Source organism: Lethenteron reissneri, chromosome 56 (assembly GCF_015708825.2).
Source record: "Lethenteron reissneri isolate LAM-NWPU_2019-01 chromosome 56, ASM1570882v1, whole genome shotgun sequence".
Taxonomy (NCBI): domain Eukaryota; kingdom Metazoa; phylum Chordata; class Hyperoartia; order Petromyzontiformes; family Petromyzontidae; genus Lethenteron; species Lethenteron reissneri.
This window is the reverse complement of record NC_083834.1, coordinates 8,638,661-8,659,798: the sequence shown is the minus strand read 5'-3', so window position 1 is coordinate 8,659,798 and position 21,138 is coordinate 8,638,661. Positions and strand designations below refer to the sequence as shown.

Here is a 21,138-nt window from a genome sequence, read left to right as displayed (position 1 = left end):
CAGTCGGGGCGAGGGGCTGCTCGCGAGCGCTTCAGCGAGGTCGGCACGGCACACGCGGAGGTCCGGTGGGTGGCCGGTGCCGGACGGCCGGGCGCCACTTTTTAGACGGGACGTGCGACAGCATCTCATTCGGCGTTCTTAGAAACGGCTACAATAGCCGGGCGGCCAGGCGGCCGGGGAAAATAGTCCCAGCCACCACCACCACCTTCGAACCACAATACCTCGCTGATCTCGTCGAGGGACATAGACCATAATGCCAACTTCGGTCATCCTCACAGCAGCGACTTTTGGCTCAGCCATCGAACAAAGACGGTCACCTGCATCGCGTGGCGCTTTCAGACGCGCTTCTGCGGCTGTCTGGGCGGCTCTTTTGATATTAGGAAGCCACTGGAGCCATGCACTTTTAAATCATCTAAATTGAAAACTAAATTCTGTTTGTTTTTAGTTTGTTGTCTGTTCTGCCTCACGACAGGTGTGGGGGTGAGTGTACACAGGAATTTTCTGTTTTGATGTTGAGTTTGGTCACGTGACCAGGAAGTTACGATTTAAGATTTTCTCAGGCACGCGGCAGGGTGTCAGCCATTACCCAGTGTACAAAATGGCGGCACAAACAGCGTCTCAGTGAAGACAGGTGCATCTGTTCATTGTGGGATTTTATAAGAAGCATTGTCTGTAAGTTAGTTTATGTTCTGATACTACTGGGGATGCTGTTATAATGTTAGCATGGCCGTTATAATGCTTTAAATGCCTTTATAATTCTGTTAAGTTATGATAAATATGAGGCCGAGTAAACAATGAAGCCTGCCACTTGCCTTATTGTGAATGTTACTTGCAATTGAATAAGTCGAGTCAAACTTGTACCCATGTAACCTTATTGCGATCTTGAGAGCAAGGATGACGAAATATATCATCCACAGTTCAGTGTTATGTGCAGTGCTGTACATTTAGGCTGCAGTGTGATGATTACACGATGTGCCCTTATTTAACACAGTAGCTTATTCTCTTGTATAACTATTCAGTACTAATGTAGGTGCCTGATCCATCCAGGATCTATTGTTGAGTTTCATGTTATCTAAGACAATGGTATGATGCTGTAGTGTTCATTCATTGTATTGATATTTCCAAGTATTAATAGATGCTGTATTTGTGCTGTCTTTTTCCATCAGTTTTACCTCGTTCAATTCATTAAATACGTTTGGAGTCGGATGTTCACCCTGGCTCTGAAGGTTTATTGAATGCGAGGTTATCTACTCGGATAGTGGTGCAACGCAGCGCACAGCGAGGCCGAGACATTGTCCTTAAATACATAAATACATCGCCACGATCACCACGATTACCACCATCCTATACCATCACCATCATGATTACTGGACATCTGTGAAAAAGAGCTTCATAGCTAGTCGGATTCCAGTATCTACCATTACCACCACCACAGTCACCACGACCAGCGTCACGACCATCACCACCAACACCATCACCACCAACACCACCACCGTCACCAACACCACCAACACCACCACCATCAACACCACCACCACCGTCACCACCACCATCACCACCACCACCACCACCAACACCACCGTCACCATCATCACCACCAACACCACCACCATCACCACCAACACCACCGTCACCACCACGGTCACCACCACTACCGTCACCACCACCATCACCACCGTCACCATCATCACCAACATCACCACCACCACCGTCACCACCAACACCACCGTCATCATCAACACCACCACCGTCACCACCACCACCAACACCATCACCGTCACCACCACCACCACCACCGTCACCACCACCACCACCGCCGCCACCGAGCGCCGCAACAACTCCGCACCACGCGGTGGTGGTTGAGCACGCCAAGCAGCCACTGGAGGTCGCGCGTCTTGAAGGGCACGAAGACGAGCAGCGTGCTGGCGTCAAAGTCCTCGCGCCGCACGTGCGCCGACTCCGGGTAGCAGAGGCGCATCGTCGTCCGGCTGCCCACGTCCCCCACGTGACCACGCAGAGGAGCGTCGTTCATGCTGCCGCGTCCCGACAGAGGGGGCACATTGCGCGCTCGTTACAATGGATTGTTGTTGGTGTTTGTTGGTTGTTGTTGTTGTTGTTTCGGGGGGTTGCCCGCCTTTGGGAGGTGGGATGTTCGGAGGGGGGTGGGTGGCAACGTTTTTAAAGGGGATAGAAAAAAAACGGCCGCGGGAAAAGGAGGCGATTGGGATACTCGGGGCGATTATTTACGTAATCGGCAAATCAGCTCGAGTTGCACCGATAGCCTGAGATGTCTTCACATTGTTAAACTTGTCCAGACGAGGTCCCGCCAAACTTCCCACCGGAGATGCCAAACCCAGACACACTTCTCAGTCAGCACTGTGCAGTGAGTTGTTGTAAGTAGATGAAGTTCAACACGGCAATACCTGAACCAGATCTCGTTTACAAACCAATTCCAGCTACCGCTCGAACAGAGGTGGCACCGATTCCCCGGATTGTAGCGGGTGCCAACCCTCGTGTGCGAGTAAATGAGTAGGTGGGAGAGTGAGTGGGTGGATGGGTGAATGAATAAGTGAGTTTATGAGTGAGTGGGTGGCTGGATGTGCGGTTGAGCAAGCAAGTGAGTGAGTGGTAGGATTGCCACCTTTCCACAGTACACCGAACCAACAATAGGGTCTATTATCATCAAAGTTATGCAGCAGCAACCCACAATGAAGTTCAACACAATAATACAGTAGTCAGCTGGGGGAGGAGCGGTGGGAATTTCCAGGACAGTCACGGAAGGAAAGTTGACAATGGCCTAAAAGGGCAATTGTCAACTTTTAACAGTGGCAATTGTTAATCTCTCAGCTCTGTCCCTCCCCACCTATGGCAATACGAGGGCAAGGGGGGAGGTCGGGGGGGGGGGGTGAGGTCGGGGGGGATAAGGTATGGGGGTGAGGTAGGGGGGTGAGGTGGGGGGGGCTTTTTTGGGGGAGGGTGGCGTAGCTTGTCGAGAGAGCAGGTGGGGCGACTGCATAGGGCGCCACGGTGGCTAGGAGATGTTAGCTACCTCGCCTGGTATGCAGGAGGTCGTGGTTTCGATCCTTAACCCTGACGCCTGCTGTTTATTTGAAGTTTGCGTGTTCTCCCCGTGGTCGCGTGGATTTTTCTGCGGGGCCTCCGGTTTTTCCCTCCACAACACGCGTTTTGCTGCTATAAATGTCCACGCGATAAGCCACTTCGTTGAGCTATCATTTGTGATAGCCAGGTCGTTTCTGAAACAAAGAGCTATGTAGCTCAATGGACATTGCCTGGTAAATTGTTTTTTGTTAAATATGAATAGTTTAACTCGGGACACTTCCTGCAAACGATGAGCATCTCACAGGGAGAGAGCTCTAGACGGCAATTAGCTTGCAATTGTGACCAAATGAATCGGCGCTTCCTGTATCCCTTGCTCGTCAAGCAACAATCACCGCACGAGGTACGGTTAGGGTTGCCAACTCTCACCGAAGATTTTTTGTTCAAAATAATTTAATACATTTTACTGGTAGGAACCCACCTGGTTTCACCAGCCCACAGGGGATTACTGTGTCCGTCCGTCGTGCATTCAAAAATGGGAGGGGTGGGGCTGGGTGGAGAGGGGAGGGTGGGGAGGGGCTGGGTGGGGAGGGTGGGGAGGGGCTGGGTGCGGAGGGATGAGTGGGGAGGGGCTGGGTGGGGAGGGTGGGGCTGGGTGGGGGTGGGAGGGGTGGGGCTGGGTGGGGAGGAGCTGGTCACCCCGTGGTGCTCTTATAAAACTCAACGTTTAACCTACTCACGCCGGCTTGTGCCCGCCCTCACAGTCGGCCATATTTGCGGAATACACCACGCCGCCGTTGACCCTGCAGGCCATTGACCGAGCAACCCAACGTTCCTACCAGCTCCCTCCGCAGGAGGAATGTGTTCTTTAAACGAGCTCTATTTTTCAACAGCCCCTACAGCTCAGCAGCCCTTACCTGGCTAAAACAAAAAAATATATAAATATAATTTAGTTTAAAAGGGGGCCTTCGCGGCAGGCACTGTGACGGGTGGGTGGCGGGAGCAGTGGCGCAACGGTTAGCGTGCTCACCGCAGGACGACGTCGTACGAGTCGATCCTCTCGCCCAGGCCGCTGCCCTTGAGGACTCGTCCGTTGCCCACGACGACGCAGCGCTTGCACGCCAAGCTGCGGCGCACAACGCAAAGATTTCACTCCCCCCACCTCCTTCACCACCACCCGTACGGGGCCGTCCATAAATGACGTCACGCGATTTTGAACGATTTTTTAACCCCCACCCCACCCCACCCTCGTCGCACGGCGTCACAAAAAGTCAGACCCTCCCCCCCCTCAAATATGACGTCACAAAGCTCTGCCCCCCACCCCCCCCAAAAAAAACACGTTTCAAATCGCTTTGAACTATTGTCATTGTAGTGCGTATTTAATGTGGCGCTGCATTCTGATGTTGTACGAGAAAACATTTATTAAAAAGTCTATTTAATTAAGTAGAACGTGTTGTCTATATTGATTTAAAGTTGCGCATTTTGATGTGACGTCACATTTATCAACCCCCCGCCCCCTCGTCACACATCGTCACAAATGTCTGACCCCCCTCCACCCCTAGGTCTGTGACGTCATTTATGGACGGCCCCTAATCACACCTGGCCGCCTTTGTCTTCCCAGTGCTGATGTTTTTAAATTTTTAAATGATTTATACATTTTTTACCACCGCACCAGGTACTCATTTGAGGCTGAGTCGACCTAGGCCCGGTGCAAGTAACCGTGCTAGTGGCACGCTAACGGCGGACGAACTTGTTGAGCCTCCCAGAAATGTGGTGGTTCGATTTAGCTGTAAACAAGCTCGCGTGATCAACTCTTAACCCCCAGGGCTCTAGGTAGCAGCCGGGCTCTCACAGATCTGTTCCAGTAAGAACAAAAGGAAATAGAAACCCCTCGAATTCCGTGACGCGTGCCAGGTGACTCACTTGGATAGTTCCCGCGGCGTCGTTATGTTGACCATCAACTTTAAAATCCACCGGATGGTCAGAGCATCTGGAATAAATAACAACCACGCAGAAGGAAACGAAAAAATGTACGCGCACGCCATGGATTCCGCAACGCTTCACACACGCACGTGGATTCTGCGACAATTCACGCACGCACGTGGATTCTGCGACGCTTCACACGTGCGCCACTTGCGCTAGGAAGGGTTTCGGTCATCGTCGTAACGAGATGATGACACACGTTGACGATTTCTCCACCGTGGCCGGTAAGGGGAGAAGCCTTTTGGCACTGGTTCTATCACCGAGTTTTAGGCCAGGTTTTGATCAATTTGGCAGGTTTTTCAACATGGCAAGTCCCTACTAATGGACACATTTAAATGTGATAACGACTTATTTACAAGAGGAACACAAACACAGAGTCTAAAGACTATCCTTGAGGCTCTTACTGCATCAGCATATTTGGTTATATCGTATGGTTTATACATATATATTTATCTATGGGAGGAAAACTGAGAACACGGAGAAAAGCCCATGCAGAACAGTGGGAGAACATACCAAACACCACAGAGAAAGGCACTCCGAATCTAGACTCGTACCCAGGCCCGATTTGTCGCGATGCGCAGACGCATCAACCACTGCGCTGCCACGCTGCATCACTCCACACGCCTACCACAATCTGTGTCACGCACGGTGTGTGCACGTATGTCTAACTTCTTTTGCACCTTACATAGCCAACCGTGCTAATTGGAGGTGGTCACCCATCCAAGCCAGCACCGCCCGGGCTTGTCACCCGCCGAGCTTAGAGATCAGGTGGAGTCCCGGCTCATTAAGTCACAGGCACGACGGTAATTCCCCCAACTTCGTAATCGGATTCCACTATGGTGCAACACGGGAACCCATGGGGAGGCCATGGGATGAACGGTGATGTCATCGCAAGTTTCTAATCCCAGGATCCACGGAAGGTCTGGATGCTTGCCTGCAGGAACCGATGTAAATCGGTACGGGGTGGTGTTCGGTTTATGACGATCAGCATCTACGAACGCGCATGTCAAACAAAATATGCCACCGCGGGATCGTTTTACGGCGGCGCAGAAGCTTCTTGTGTGGATGTTTACCCAAGATGAGCTACATCGGCAAATGTTGATTTGTTCTCGACTGTGGGAGAATAGGGCGCGTACTCTTAGTTCTTTCGGTAAAGTCACGTAGGTAAAAATGAAATTTAAATTAATAAAAATAAAACAATAAAAATCACGACGTTTCGGAGGCAACACAAGCTTCCGTCTTCACTTTACCGAAAGAACTAAGAGTATGAATCCTTGCAGTCACGAAAGCTTCAAATCTAGAAAGAATAGGGCGCGGTTTGCGTCGATTCAATTTACCGCGGGGGGTTTCCAGGAATGCACATTGTGTGTGCCTGGTTAAAAAACAAAACACGCAGGTTAGTTTAGTTCTCATCTGGTTACACGACACAAACTAGAAACTGTGAACGTCCGTCGGTATTTTGGGCCAACGTTGAAGTGGTGGCTTTCACAACAACTTACGAGTTTGCAAACGAAGTTTCAAAACTCTAAGAAGGGGACCCCCACCCCCACCAACCCAGTCGGACATGATGCAGCACCCTTTGGCGACACGGGACCAAACGTCCACTTTGTGAGACTTGCCAAAGGACATGAAGGCAGATTTTATAAACGAGTGTTTCGGCCGTTCATGGCATATATATGCCTACACACACCCTACATGCAATAGAGTTAGTAGTATCTACTGACTCTATATTTGCCTACACACACCCTACATACAATAGAGTTAGTAGTATCTACTGACTCTATATTTGCCTACACACACCCTACATACAATAGAGTCAGTACTATCTACTGACTCTATATTTGCCTGCACACCCTAAATTGGCCTCGGATGGAACACGTGTGTGTCACGTCGAGCCAATTACGAATCTAAACATTTGAACACAACGCATTTAATCGGACATTCATGACATGAAGCGTCTCTCTCTCTCTCTCTTCTGCTCCCCAGCCAATAGTCAAACAATGATGATGTCCGATCGACTGCAAGGGCAGAAGTTGTGCGATGACTCATGCTGGTGGAGGGAGGTTGGAGCGATGTGAACGCTTTTTTAAATCCTTTATATTAAGTTCGCTTGCTTGCTTAGGACCGTGTAAATCTTTCGGTCGTTCTTTAACCCACTTCCCGTGATCCAATCGAGCTGACATTTTGCACACAGACTCGTTGTGCGTGACAATTTATTTTCGTGAAAAAAATGTTCAAAAATTTTACACTTTTTAGGATTTTTTTTTAATATTTCATTTAAAATACCAATGTGATAAAAATGAAACTCTTACTCAAGACAAACAGAAATGAATAATAAAATAAAACCGATGCCACGCATATAAAGGATTTATAGTGAAAAACTTTGTTTTTACGGGTAAATTTTTTACAAGCTTTCTTTTAACTCACTCTGTTGTTGTTGTATCGTCAAATCTTGTAACTCAATTTTAACCCATTTCCCAATGTGGCATCGACTGCAAACTTGGTATATTCTATCATAAAAAAATATTTTTCTAAATATTATTTTTTGTATGTTATGTTTCGGCTTTGGTTTAATTGTCAACGGTCAACTGACGTTGGCTGTAATTGGCCATGGTCCCTTACGGTATGGAAATCTTCGGGGCCACTTCCTGGAGTCGTGGAGTTCTGCCATTACTAGTACTTTTCATAAAAGCGTGTTTATTTAAGTTTAAAAAAAAATTACTTATTTGCTTTGCAAAGCGCGACGGGCAATCCCAGAGGGATGTTAAGGACGGCACGGACCTCGCGAGCCTCGTTACAAGTCACCAGCCTGATTCGCGTGGACGGCCGTGCCATTTCCTTGATGTGTTTGATTTAATGTGCTGATCTTAAAGGTGCATTGGAAAATGTTGATACTCCGACTGATGCTCCTGCTGTTGTGGAGTGACTCATGCAGCCAGCTATGGCTGCAGAGTTTGGTAGTACATGTTGTTAACATCGTTTATTGTGAAATTTCGGTCACATTTCCTATGATCACTGTTTCATTGCTTTTATGGCTTTATTTTTGTGATTTTCGAAAAGTTTTTTGGTTTGGCCATGTTTGTTTGTTGTAGTACAGAGTTAGACTGATGGCCTTAATCTAAGTTGTCTTGTGGTTGTTGTTTGACTTGCATCCCACTGGGATTTTTGCACACAGTGTTGGTGTACCGTGCTTTTTCTGCAATATTTTGCTGTCTTTTCTTGGATTTTCTGTTTGCACATAGTCACTTTAAGATGTTTTCTTGTTCATGTTTTTGTTTTCTGTTTGTGGCGGTTGCACCCGATTTAAGAGCCGAATGGCTCACAGGGCTATACCTAATAAATTAACTTGAACTTGATGCCCCGACCTTTAGTATTGCCTACAGCGGCATTGCAAAAAAAAAAAAACGTCTTTAAGTTACCCAAAAAATTACAAAACCCTCGACACATTCCTCGATAATGCTGTGACCTGAAAGGTGCACGACGCTTCAGGCAAATGTCCCTTTTCACGTGACGATTGTGCCTAGGGTTTTTCTTGTATTATTTGTCACTGTGCACTACATCAAACGTGCATCACCAGATCTTATATTTAGACGTAAATACAAAGTCAAAACACTGCCTGGCTAAATATAACCACCATTGTGGCTGCACCTTTCGTGTGGTAGAAATTCCACATTCCTTTGACAGGTGCGGGTAGGGTGAGCAGTTCTCTAAGTGACCCCACGCACACACAATCGGCCCCATCGTTGTGTGTGTGTGCGTTCGTGCGATGTTATCTCCCACGCCTGGTACGCAGGAGGTCATGGGTTCGGTCCCGACTCTGACGCCTGCTGCTGTATATTTGGAGTTTGCGTGTCTCTCTCATCATCATCATCATCACGGCGGCTAGGAGATGTTAACTACCTCGCCTGGTATGCAGGAGGTCGTGGGTTCGGTCCCGAGTCTGACGCCTGCTGCTGTATATTTGGAATTTGCGTGTCTCTCTCATCATCATCATCACGGTGGCTAGGAGATGTTATCTCCCCCGCCTGGTATGCAGGAGGTCCTGGGTTCGGTCCCGACTCTGACGCCTGCTGCTGTATATTTGGAATTTGCATGTCTCTCTCATCATCATCATCACGGTGGCTAGGAGATGTTAACTACCTCGCCTGGTGTGCAGGAGGTTGTGGGTTCGATCCTGACCTTAACGCCTGCTGCTGTTTATTTGGAGTTTGCGTGTCTCTCTCTCTCTCTCCCCGTGGTTGCGTGGATTTTCCTCCGGGTCCCCCGGTTCTTTCCCTCCACATTTAGAATCAACGTCACGCGTTCAGAGTATTTCGCTGCTGTAAATCCCCACTCGACAAGCCGCTTCGTTTAGGAGGCGGGCGGCGCGCGCGTTCGTACGACACACGCGGATCATGCGACACACACGGAGCATACAATGCGTGATCGTACGACACGTGCGGATCGTCCGACAACACGCGCAAATCACGCGCTACGGCGACGTGCGGTCGGGTTCCGCCGCACCGGCACTAACCGGCGGGCGCTCACCGCTGGGGCGCATGCGGTACGGCAGCTGCTCAAGGGCGAAGGCGCCGTAGTTGCGTCGGTGAGACCGCGTCGCCTCCGCCTCCACGTCCTGCAGGCCCAGGAAGGGGCTCCCACCCAGCGTGCTCATGTTCAGGCTGCGGGGGCGGTGGGGACAGGGAGGGAGGCAGTGAAGGAATGTTGTCTCCCTCGCCCGGTATGCAGGAGGTCGTGGGTTCGATCCCGACCCTGACGATGCCTGCTGTATAATTGGAGTTTGCGTGTCTGTCTCTCTCTCATCATAATCACGGTGGCTAGGAGATGTTATCTCCCTCGCCCGCTATGCAAGAGGTCGTGGGTTCGATCCCGACCCTGGCGATGCCTGCTCTATAATATAATTGGAGATTGCGTGTCTCTTTTTTTCTATATCTCTCCGTGATCGCGTGGATTTTTCTCCGGGTCCTCCAGTTTTCCCCTCCACGTTTAGAATCAACGTCACCACGCGTGTTCGAGTATTTGGTTGCTGATATAAATGATCGCACACGATGAGCCACTTCGTTGGGTTATCATTTGTGGCCAGGTCGCATCTGACAACAACTCAGTTGGCCTTACCTAGTAAAATAAAAAAAGTGTTTATCTTTTAAAAATAAAAAGACGTAAATAATAAACACACTCCTTCGCTAACTCATGGATGAAATCAAGCAGTACAATAATTAAATACGAACAGGAAGTTCCCGGCTTTTACCCGGGGGAAAAATATATTTATTTTAAACCTTATCTTTTCTTAAAAACATAACATATACAGACACATATACTAAGCTCGAATTGAAGCTTTCGTGACTGCAGGAATTACTCTACTCATTGGTTCTTTCGGTAAAGTCACGTATGTATAAAATAAAATAAATTAAAATAATAATAAATCGCAAATAAAATAAAATTAAAATAAATCACAATAAATCACAAATAAATAAAATAAAAATAACTATTTAAATTTTATTTGTGAATTATTGTGATTTATTTACATTTTATATTATTTGTGCTTCATTTAAATTTTGTTTAATTTCTACATACGTGACTTTACTGAAAGAACCAATGAGTAGAAACTAAGCTATTATAAAAGCCCGGCGTTCCGTTTGTCTGACCATTTGTCCGTCAACACAATTCTAAGAGCCTTACAGAAGGCCTGAATCAAGAAGTTATTGAAACTGGTGGGTAAATAGTTGATCTAAAAGGTTTCCAAAAATTGTCGACCCCCCTCCCCTTCAATAACGTTTTACCCCCCGCCCACCCAATATTTATTTTGTATGCATACACATATCTACACACCCTACATACAATAGAGTAATGTTTTGTTTAGGTGACAAACCTGACTAATTTGCCGTGTGGGAGGTGGCGGGTTTAACGACACGTTTATATTTACACCCCCCAAAAAAGCTTCTATTACGGATAATATTTGGTCGCGAAAGCCTGCTGCTGCTACGCCGTTAGCCGGTCAGGTTTATCTTTCGATGGGCGGCCACATTTGCTGTGGAGGCTTCCTGCAGAGGTCACCCCGGGCAAGAGGGCTGCTTTGCACGGCGGTTGTAGTTTCTGGATTTCGGATGTGACGTGCCACTTCAGGATTATTTTTTCATTTTTCTCCCAAAAGTATTTTATTATTAAAAAGAAGATTCAGTTTCGATTTATATATGACTTTAAACCCCCCGCCAAACCTCCTACGCATTTCACAAGTAGTACTAATCGCATATCTGCATTTCTCATAAATATGCTAAATTCCTCTTGATATGCAAATTATTTTGTCAAGGCGCTCTTCCCCCCCTCCATACCAGCTTAAATAGTCGCTCCAAGCCTGGGGTGTGTCATTCAGACTCTGCCTTCTCGACAGACCTGTTCTCCACCTGAGGACGGCTGCTTGCATTGTGGCCGAAACGTCGTGAGAATTATTGTATTATGTTTTAATTTTATTATTTTAATATTTCCATTTTACGTGACTTTACCGAAAGAACCAAGAAGAAGAAGATTCAGGTAGACAACACCGCAGAGGCTGTGAAAGGGGGGTGGGTGGGGGGGTTGACCACTAGCACAAACACACACATTGAGGATTATAGTGCAATGAAGACCTGCTGTCTTAAACCGCATGTTTCAATACACCGTTTCAATAAACTCGACAAGTCTTTCTAAGCTTTGATGCCACTGTAGGGAAATAATGGAGGTGGGGGGGCAGTGCCTAAATGCCCTCATGAATGTTCTGAAGAATCAATGTCCACTAGAGGGGAGGGAGTGAAGGGGTTAAATGTTGCTGGTCAGCTTCCTCCATGCACCTTAGTTTGGCATTTTAGATGCTCTAGATTTGTTTTTTTATCATTTGCAGTAAATGCTTTGCTGCCATCTCCTGGCTGACAAGTGGCGGTGACTTGTGGGCAAGATCTTCTTGGTTCTTTCGGTAAAGTCACGTAGAATGGAAGCAATAAAATAATAAAAATTAAAACATAATAAAATAATTTATTATGTTCTATTTTTATTTTTATTATTTTATTGTTTCCATTCTACGTGACTTTACCGAAAGAACCAAGAAGATGAATCCCTGCAGTCACGAAAGCTTTAAATCGAAATTGTGGGCAAGACTTTTTTTTTCGAGTGTTGGGTTTATCTGAAATATTTAACTGTTAAAGTATTTGAATTTTATTTTACCGGGTAAGGCCCGCCGAGCTGTATAGCTCCTTTTTTCAGAAGCGACCTGCCCACCGCACATGACAGCTGCACGAAGTGACGGCTCATCATCACGTGGGAATGCATAGCAGCCAAACCACTCTCAACTCGTGATGTTGATTCTAAAATGTGGCGGGAGAAAACCGGAGGACCCCGAGAAAAATCCACAATGAGAGAGAGAGAGAGACGCACAAACTCCAAATTTACAACAGGCGTCAGGGTTGGAATCGAACCCACGGTCTCCTGTGTACCACGCGAGTTAGTTAACATCTCGTCACCGCGATGCCCTTTATCTGAATTGTTACACGGATGATGATGATGATGATGGTCCCGTGTAGCCAGTTGCCCGGCTATTTTACACGGGAGATCCGTGGTGGTGCGTGAGACACAGCAGCGACAACAACAATAACGAAAAAAAAACTCATCTTACAAACTCAGCGTAGCAAAAGAGAGAGGGTGAAACTGGACTGTGTGCTATGTGGGCAGTGGAGCAAACGCACAAGGAACAAAACACTCAACACATTGGTCAGTGACACTGCCGTTAAACAGGATGACAGCTGTACGATAGGCAACGTTCCAGGCAATGGCCCTCATTCATCGCTCCTCATATGAAGTTCGAATGTTTTGACGGTCACGAGGTGGCTCATGGTTCTAACGTCATGCGCATGATTAGCACAGGGCCCGGTATTAGGAAGCCACTGGAGCTATGCACCTCCAATTAGCACGGTTGGCTACGTACGGTGCTAAAGAAGTTCAACATACCAGTGACGTGCGTTGAGGTCAATGGCTGGGAAGGCACTGGCTAGTGGCAGAGCCAGATTCACACACTGAGGGGGGCGTGACCTCACGGAGGGGGCGTGTTCTCACTGAGGGGGGCGTGTTAGACACGCCCCCCTCATATTCTTAGGTTTTTTCGGTAAAGTCACGTAGGTAAAAAATAAAAAATAATAAAAGTAAAATTAAAACAAACAAATAAATAAAAATCACGACGTCCCCCTCAGTGAGGCAGATGTGATAGCTGCCTCCCCTGGTGCTTTTTCATTGCAGTTTCATGACGAGACCAGCGAGCCTAAATATCTTTATACACGTACGTGAAATAAGTTACTTGGAGTATGGAAGGCGAGGACATGAAATGAAGGGGTCTACAAACATTACATTGGTGACATACTGAGATAGTAACGGGCACGCGCTTATTGCCCGCGCTCCATCCAGTTACTGAGGGGTTGCGCAATCAGAGGGGAGGCTGAGATCGTCGCTGCCTCACCTCTCGTCTCTTCCTGTATTTGCAGCGGAGCTCCGCAAATTTGGCGATTTTGACTATAAAAATGATTGGAATCGTACAGAAATTACATTTATAACACAGATCAGTGAAAAAAGCTTAATATTTATTTCATTTGATTATTCTTATTTTTTTACTTTTCGTAGCAGCTGCCTCCCCTGACCGCACGTCCCTGCAACATACGTACATACATGAGCACGGTAGACTACGTACGGCGCTAAAGCAGTTCAACACACATTAACCGGGGCGGCCTCTAGGCTCGAACCGCAGACTCCCAAGCACCAACGAGCGGGGGGGGGGGGGGTCACCGCTCCAGGCAAGGGGTGAGCGCGACATCACGAGCGGGCGCGTCACCGGACAACTCACTGTGGGTAGAGTCCCTGGAGCCTGCAGGCGCACGTGCGAGGGACGACACGTCCTGGGGCTGACCGTGGGGGCCTCCGTCGTGCGCCTGTGGGCAGGGGGAAGTCGTGGGACGTCATCGGACAGGCATCGAACCCCGGGGTCCCCGCTCAGGGCCAACACCGGGGACGGTGATTTGAACTGGCCCTGGGCTCCTCCCCTAGGTCGACTCAGCCTCAAATGAGTACGTGGCGCGGGTGCGTGGTAAACATCGCCGCTGGGTGAGACAAAGGCGGCCGGGCGTGGTCGCTGGCCACCTGCCCGCTCGTGTGCCGTGCCGGCCTTCATAGGTGCTCGCTAACAGCACTTGGCCCAACAGTCTGTTACAGGCTATATGGGGGATCTTTGTCTTACATCCTGTAACGAAATCACCTTTGGAACGAATCCATCCGATCCCACCAGATCTCGGAACCTAAGCAGGGATTTCATTTTTTGTTAATTATTATTGAGCTCCTATAGCCGGGAGGGTCCTGCCAAATATTTTATTGCAGTAGGCGGTGGGTCAATGTTTGCTTTGTAAATTCACCAAATTGAGTCATTTTTTTCCGGGTAATATTTAAAACTTGGCAGAAAAAAAAGTATACCGCGACCAAGGCACGCAGTGTCCTACTCTTGCGAATTACGCCAATGGGATCTTTAACGTCCACTCGCGCTCTGTTCGCAACGCGGTATTCATCAGGGCGGCCGCTGGTATCGAACCGCGAAGCGAAGCTCACTGCAACGGCGTTATCGCTGGGCCACGTCGCGCACTGAGCCTGGATGGATGGGCGATCACCAGCAGAGGGCAGTGCAACATTGACCAGCGCGGTCCAGATGTCTTGTGACCTCCCCCCACCGCCCTGATTAATTGACCCAGAACATGTTTTTGTTTTTCCAGTTAGTATATTCAGTTCTGTTTTGAATACATTTTTATTTAAAGTTATATATGTATTACAATTTAAAGAATTAAATGGAGGTCACAAGATATCTGTACAGGGCAGTGGTGTAGTAGTGACTACATTATCAGTGGGGTAGTGACTACATTATCAGTGGCGTAGTGACTACATTATCAGTGGTGTAGTAACTACATTATCAGTGGCATAGTAACTACATTATCAGTGGCGTAGTAACTACATTATCAGTGGCGTAATAACTACATTATCAGTGGCGTAGTAACTACATTATCAGTGGCGTAGTAACTACATTATTAGTGACGTAGTGACTACATTATCAGTGGCGTAGTAACTACATTATCAGTGGCGTAGTAACTACATTATCAGTGGTGTAGTAACTACATTATCAGTGGCGTAGTAACTACATTATCAGTGGTGTAGTAACTACCCTATCAGTAACGTAGTAACTACATTATCATCTAGGAAATGTATTAAAGGGTCAATTAATTGGGAGTCACAAGACATCTGGGCCACGCTGTACAAAATCGTTGTGCTGTATTTCTATGCTCCCATGCCTTTGGCTCCCCCTACACCGAACCGCGATGGTGAATCACGGCCAACTAAACCCTCTCCCCACGACGCTCACTGCGTGTGGAGGCCGTCATCCAGCAGTGGATAAAGGTCCGTGTGTGTGCGCGCATGTGGAGGCATGCGCACGTCTGTATGGATGTTGAACTTCTTTCGCACCGTACGTAGCCAACCGTGCTAAGTTCCTAAACGACCACAAATTCCATCAACGGCGAGGTATGGGGTAAGGGGTCGTCCATAAATGACGTCACGCACCTGGGGGGTGGGTTTGAGAAATGTGACGTCACATCAAAATGCGCAACTTTAAATCAATATAGACAACACGTTCTACTCAATTAAATAGACTTTTAAATACATTTTTCTCCTACAACATCAGAGTGCAGCGGCACATTGAATACGCACTACAATGACAATAGTTTAAAGCGATTTGAAGCATGTTTTATTTTTTCGGGGGGAGGGGGGCAGAGCTTCGTGACGTCATATTTAAGGGGGAGGGTCTGACTTTTTGTGACGATGTGTGACGAAGGGGGGGGGGGGTCAAAATCGCGTGACGTCATTTATGGACGGCCCCTAAGCGGGTAGGCACTGTGCTATAAACGGTGCTTTAAAATGTCCAAATGATGGGTCGCTTGGTTCAGCTATCATTTGTGTTAGCCATGTCGCTTCTGAGAAATAAGTTACATACCTCAGTGGTATGATGGGGGATAGTTTAGTTTTTATTTTAGTAATTGTTTCGGTGATGTGTTCCCCTTTCTTGTACTTTGCACGGCTATCGTGTTTGTGTACTGTTTGTTGTCGTAACGTTCTTACTCCGTGCCCCGACTGGGCATCTGTGAACAAAGAGCTTCATAGCTCATCGGATTCCTCCAGTAGAACTCAATATTCTCATTCCGATTCTGCTCAGCAACACGGAAGCCGTTTAAGCTTTTTTCGTTTAGTCTTTTTTTTGCCGATAAGCGGATCTGCGTTTGGCTGAGCGGCCGTGTGTTTAGACTGCCCGCTCGCTCGTTTGACCGCGATCGACAAAAATCTCGTCCGGAGTGGAACCAGGACGACAATCCGCCCACGCTACATCCTCCTCCTCCTGGGAGCACGCTCATTTAGAGGCATCCGGCGTTCCTTTATACGCGTGCGCATGTGTGTGTCTGTGTGTGCTTTCTAGTGAAGAACGCTACTGGGCAGTTGGAGGCAGTCGCCCTCCAACAACAACGGAGGGCGGAGGGGCGACGCTCACAACAACGAGCGGAGCGCCGGGTGGATAAAGCACAGCAAGTTGGCACAGTAAAGGGCACAAGTGGTGCATCGGCCAGTCGTCTCAGTCAGTCGACCCGTGGCATCTGGGTCTGCCCCGTGACCTCCTGCCAGCGGGCGTTCGACACTTCACGTGGCCTCAAGGTGCACATGGCCTGGCACAAGCGTCGTGGTGACGTCACCGCCACTTAGATGCGAAATGGCGGTTGTTGTTGTTGCGTTCTCGTGGGGAGAGGTGGTGTAGCGGTGAGCGCTACGCCGCGCCACGAACCCCGACAACCCGAGTTCGATTCACGCTCACGGCCACCAACGCCAGTGACGATTATTTGAACCGGTCCTGGGCGTACCCTAGGTCGACTCAGCCTCAAACGGCCCGGCGTGGTGTTGGCCACCCACCCCCTCGCTAACAGCACTTGCCCCAACAGTCTGCTACAGGCTATACGGGGGATCTTTGTCTTTGTGTGCGTTGGCACAGTAGGCGGTACAGCTGGTGGTGCATCTACCGGTCATCTCAGTCAGCCGACCCTATGGCACCTGCCTGGTCTGTTCCGTGACCTCCTCCTGTCAGCGAGTCCTTCGACACATCACGTAGTAGCCTCAAAGTGCACCTGGCTTGGCACAGGCGCCGTGGTTGACGTGACCGTCACTTCTTGGCGAATTGCGGTTGTGTTGGTGTTGGTGTGTGCGCGATTTTAAAATACTCACGTCTTCTGCGAGAACTGAAATCTTTCCCACAAACCCTTGTTCGTGTGTTGGTTCGCGGTGCCTGCAAAGGGAAGGAAAGAAGACGTCAGCAACCTGCAATCCTAGGGACTAGACTGGCCCTCGCCATGGCAATGTGGAATTTCCACCGGCGGTTCAGCGCCGCCCATTATGGAGAGATGAGCGCTGCCACCATCACTTTCCCGAGAAGAAGCGCAGTTTGAAGTTACGGGAGCTTCTCAAGGTTGGCAACGACGCTCACAGCAAGAAGTGCCTGGGTTCGATTCCCAAACTCGGGCAACTTTTCTACGCGGAGTTTGTAAATCCTCCACGATTGTTCTGGAAGGATTTCCTCCGGATTCTTCGTTTTTTTCCCATAGCAAGCAAAAAAAACCCCATACAACGCAACTTTCGTTGAACAAAACACTCCCCATTGATAAACAAAAAACACATCACATCCCATTGATAAAAAAAAAAACATCCCATTGGCCACATTCTAGTGAAATAACAAAAAAAAAATACTTGGAAATCGTTTGGGTTGTAATTACGCACCCGACATTAGCACGACCCCCACCTGTGACAACTTTGGCAGCACCCTCCTTAAAAAAAGAGTCGGAGAATGAGGTCTTTTTCACGCGTAAAGCGTAATAACCATAAGCACCCAAAATAAATAAATCAGCATAACAAACACAAATAAATATAAACCGAAATAAAAACCTTTGGCCGGAACACACCGCGGATTTATCCGCGCGCTATTCAAGCCGTGCTCGGTACACAAGGCGGGCGTGTGTTAGTGTCCTCGAAGTTCTGCAGCTACTTACGCGAGTGCTAAATAAATAAGCGGACGGTAAAATAATCGTAATAATAATTTCATTTGGTATAGCGTCATTCATGCGAACGGCATCCCGTAGGGCCGTACGTTCATTATATACGAGGACGAAATCCCATATACAGTCACGACTATTAAGCACATGTAAACCCTTGTACTAGCAAGGAAAAAACAAATGAATAAACAAATTAATAAATAGCACCAAAACAAAAAAAGCACAAACAACAGCAAGTAACTACATGTCTCCTCCCCGTATCATTTTCCCTCCGCATGAAAATAAAACAAATAATAATGCATATTGCCACTGCCTTCCGAGAGAGTAGAATTTCAGAAGTATTGGTTAAATCCAGGCAAGCGATTTTGTTATAATGTGGTGGGATAGATACGCGAAAATGCCCATTGTCTGCTAATGGCATTGCCCCGAAACGTCGCCTATTGTATATATATTATTTCACATTATGGCCACGGTGTTGTTGACTGTTGATAACGAGAGGTTTTTATAGATTTATTTAAATTTTTCTACCTACGTGACTTTACCAAAAGAACCAAAGAGTATAAACGAGAGTTGACTTGTCTGTGGTGCACGTCGCACCCACCACTTTCCTACCACATCCAACACTCGCCGCTCCTTACGAATTTCAACGGTGTGAAAACGAACCCAACGCAAGATACGAGCGGTCGAATGTCTCACTGAATATTCTCCCTGCCTCGCGGGTAGACAAAATCGTAGCCGCAGGCACACAGCAAGAGGTGTACGACCACATCCTGGACGTGGTGTGCCGGGTTGCAGAAATATATTTTTTTTGGTCTGGAACACCTACCCCGTACACACCCGGCTGAAATAGAGTCCTGTCTGAGACTCTGGTACGTGACGAATCGTAGCCGCAGGCCACAGCAAGGAGGCGCACTACCACATTGTGGATGTGGTGTGCGGGGTTGCAGAAATGTTGCCGCAGCGCATTACGAGATGCGGTTTTAGGGCATTCGGTGTTTATGAGTTAAGCGCCAACATGCGTGTTGCGGGACGCGATACAGATGTTACAAATAAAACATTCAAAAAAAAAAGACAGCTTAATGTTGTCATACGGCGTTTGTGCCAGCCCCTTCGGCGAATGCTGTCGAAAATTCGGACGCATTTGTGTCGTCAGCGGCGTCATTCGTGCCGCGTGCCCATCCCGTGAAATGTTTACGTCACATCGATCGCGGAACGAACCGATTGCCATCGTTCACCTCGTCGTCCGTCCCCATCCGCAGAATCGGTCCGCAGCCGAACGACGCCGAACCGATTCGGGGCGATGACTGCCCGCCCGCCCGCCCCCGCTTGCGATGTGTTCGCACTCGCCCCCTGTCACGTGTTTTTATTTTGGTAGGAACGTCGGCGAATTTAAATGTCCTCTTGCCTCAACAGAGAATAAAGCTTGAAATTACAGGAATGCCCCCTCGCCCCCCTCCTCCCCCCACCATTGAGAAATGTATATTTAATATACCTCTCAAGAGAGCACAAGGCCGTCTATAAAATTAAGATGCATCTCAAATTTGTTTTTCGATGAATGTTTACGTTTTACGTGGCGTCGTCGTTCATGCAAATCGCATCTTCTAATCGCCGAGGGAGTCGGCGCTTCCAACGATTGCCCGGGGCTTTGTAATCCTGCGTTGCATTCTGGTCAGTGCCAGACTAAGCTAGTGCGGGGCCTGTAGCATAAGTTATAGAGGGGTCCTAAATAAATCAATAAAACACACGTAAATATTAAAACACAGTTGTTTTACTCATTCTTTGGGACTTTCGGTAAAGTCGCGTAGATAGTTTCAAAGAAAATAACAAAAAACTACGACGTTTCGATTGCAACACAAGCGTTCGTCATGTTTTGTTATTTTCTTTGAACCTATCTACGTGGCTTTACCGAAAGACCCAAAGAATATGAATTCCTACAGTCACGAAAGCTTTAAGTCAATATTTAAATGTTTTACTTGCAAAGTAATTGTATGCTTTATTTGCTATACAACCAGATAATACGACAAATCGCTAACCTTAAACACCCAGTCGTTCATAAAAGTTGAAGGCAGGTATAGTACTATAGTAATAGATCAAGTGCAGAATCACTGAACTGGAATTGATAGCTTGAAAGCATTTAGCGCGGGGCCTTTGAAAGTGCGGGGCCCGTAGCATCATATGTAGCTACTACATAAGTAGCTACTACATATGTAGCTACTACATGTATAGCTTCTACACATGCAGCTACTACACATGCAGCTACTACATGTATAGCTACTACACATGCAGCTACTACATATGTAGCTACTTGTGCTACTAGGATAATCAGGCACTGGATTCGGGCGGTTTTTACAGACAATAAATGAGCGCAGCATCCATGTGCGAGGAAATCGGATCAGCCGGTGAAGACCGCGCTTGTGTGAGGGAGAAACGATCTATGCCCCACGCAGAATGGAGAGATATGAGTCCACACCTTCGCGTGCCGCCTTCTCCTGGCAAAGCCAGGGTATGTATGGCATATCCTGGGCGCTCACGGCAAGGGAGTTTCGCAACATTCGTGTGGTAATCCACTAACCCCCCTGTTGCAGCCTCCATAGTGCTGCGTTACAGACAGACAGCTACGTGCAGCGGTTCCACCACTGCCAATGGGCTAAACATGTCGTTTAATTGGCATGGGGGAAAAAAACACGTAATTTGTTTTTGTGTAAATATTTCATCCATCAGCCCAGCCAAGGAATTGTCAAAAGAGCATCAGAGGAGCAGATGTAGAGTCTAGCCCAGCTACAAATTAAGGCTTTTATTCATTTGTTGCTTAATTTATTCATTTGTCGAAGTGCAGTGTGCATGAATGTATTAATGAGCCTTCACAAATGAGATGTGCAACAAAAAAACGGCTTCTCAAAATGAATTTAATTACCGCAACGTATTAATGAATTATCAGGGTCCGGCAGCGTGGGCGCACAGAGACTAA

At 47.7% G+C, this 21,138-nt stretch overlaps 1 protein-coding gene across 1 annotated transcript in view; it reads right to left on the bottom strand.

Moving 5' to 3' along the window:
- LOC133356930 (type 2 lactosamine alpha-2,3-sialyltransferase-like) overlaps nucleotides 1-21,138 on the bottom strand; it is a 64,281-nt gene that overhangs the window by 5,663 nt on the left and 37,480 nt on the right. The window contains 7 exon segments of the mRNA XM_061574631.1: nucleotides 1,847-2,033; nucleotides 4,088-4,183; nucleotides 4,981-5,047; nucleotides 9,568-9,701; nucleotides 13,898-13,920; nucleotides 13,922-13,982; nucleotides 17,350-17,410. Of these exon segments, the coding sequence (XP_061430615.1) occupies nucleotides 1,847-2,033; nucleotides 4,088-4,183; nucleotides 4,981-5,047; nucleotides 9,568-9,701; nucleotides 13,898-13,920; nucleotides 13,922-13,982; nucleotides 17,350-17,410 (629 nt within the window).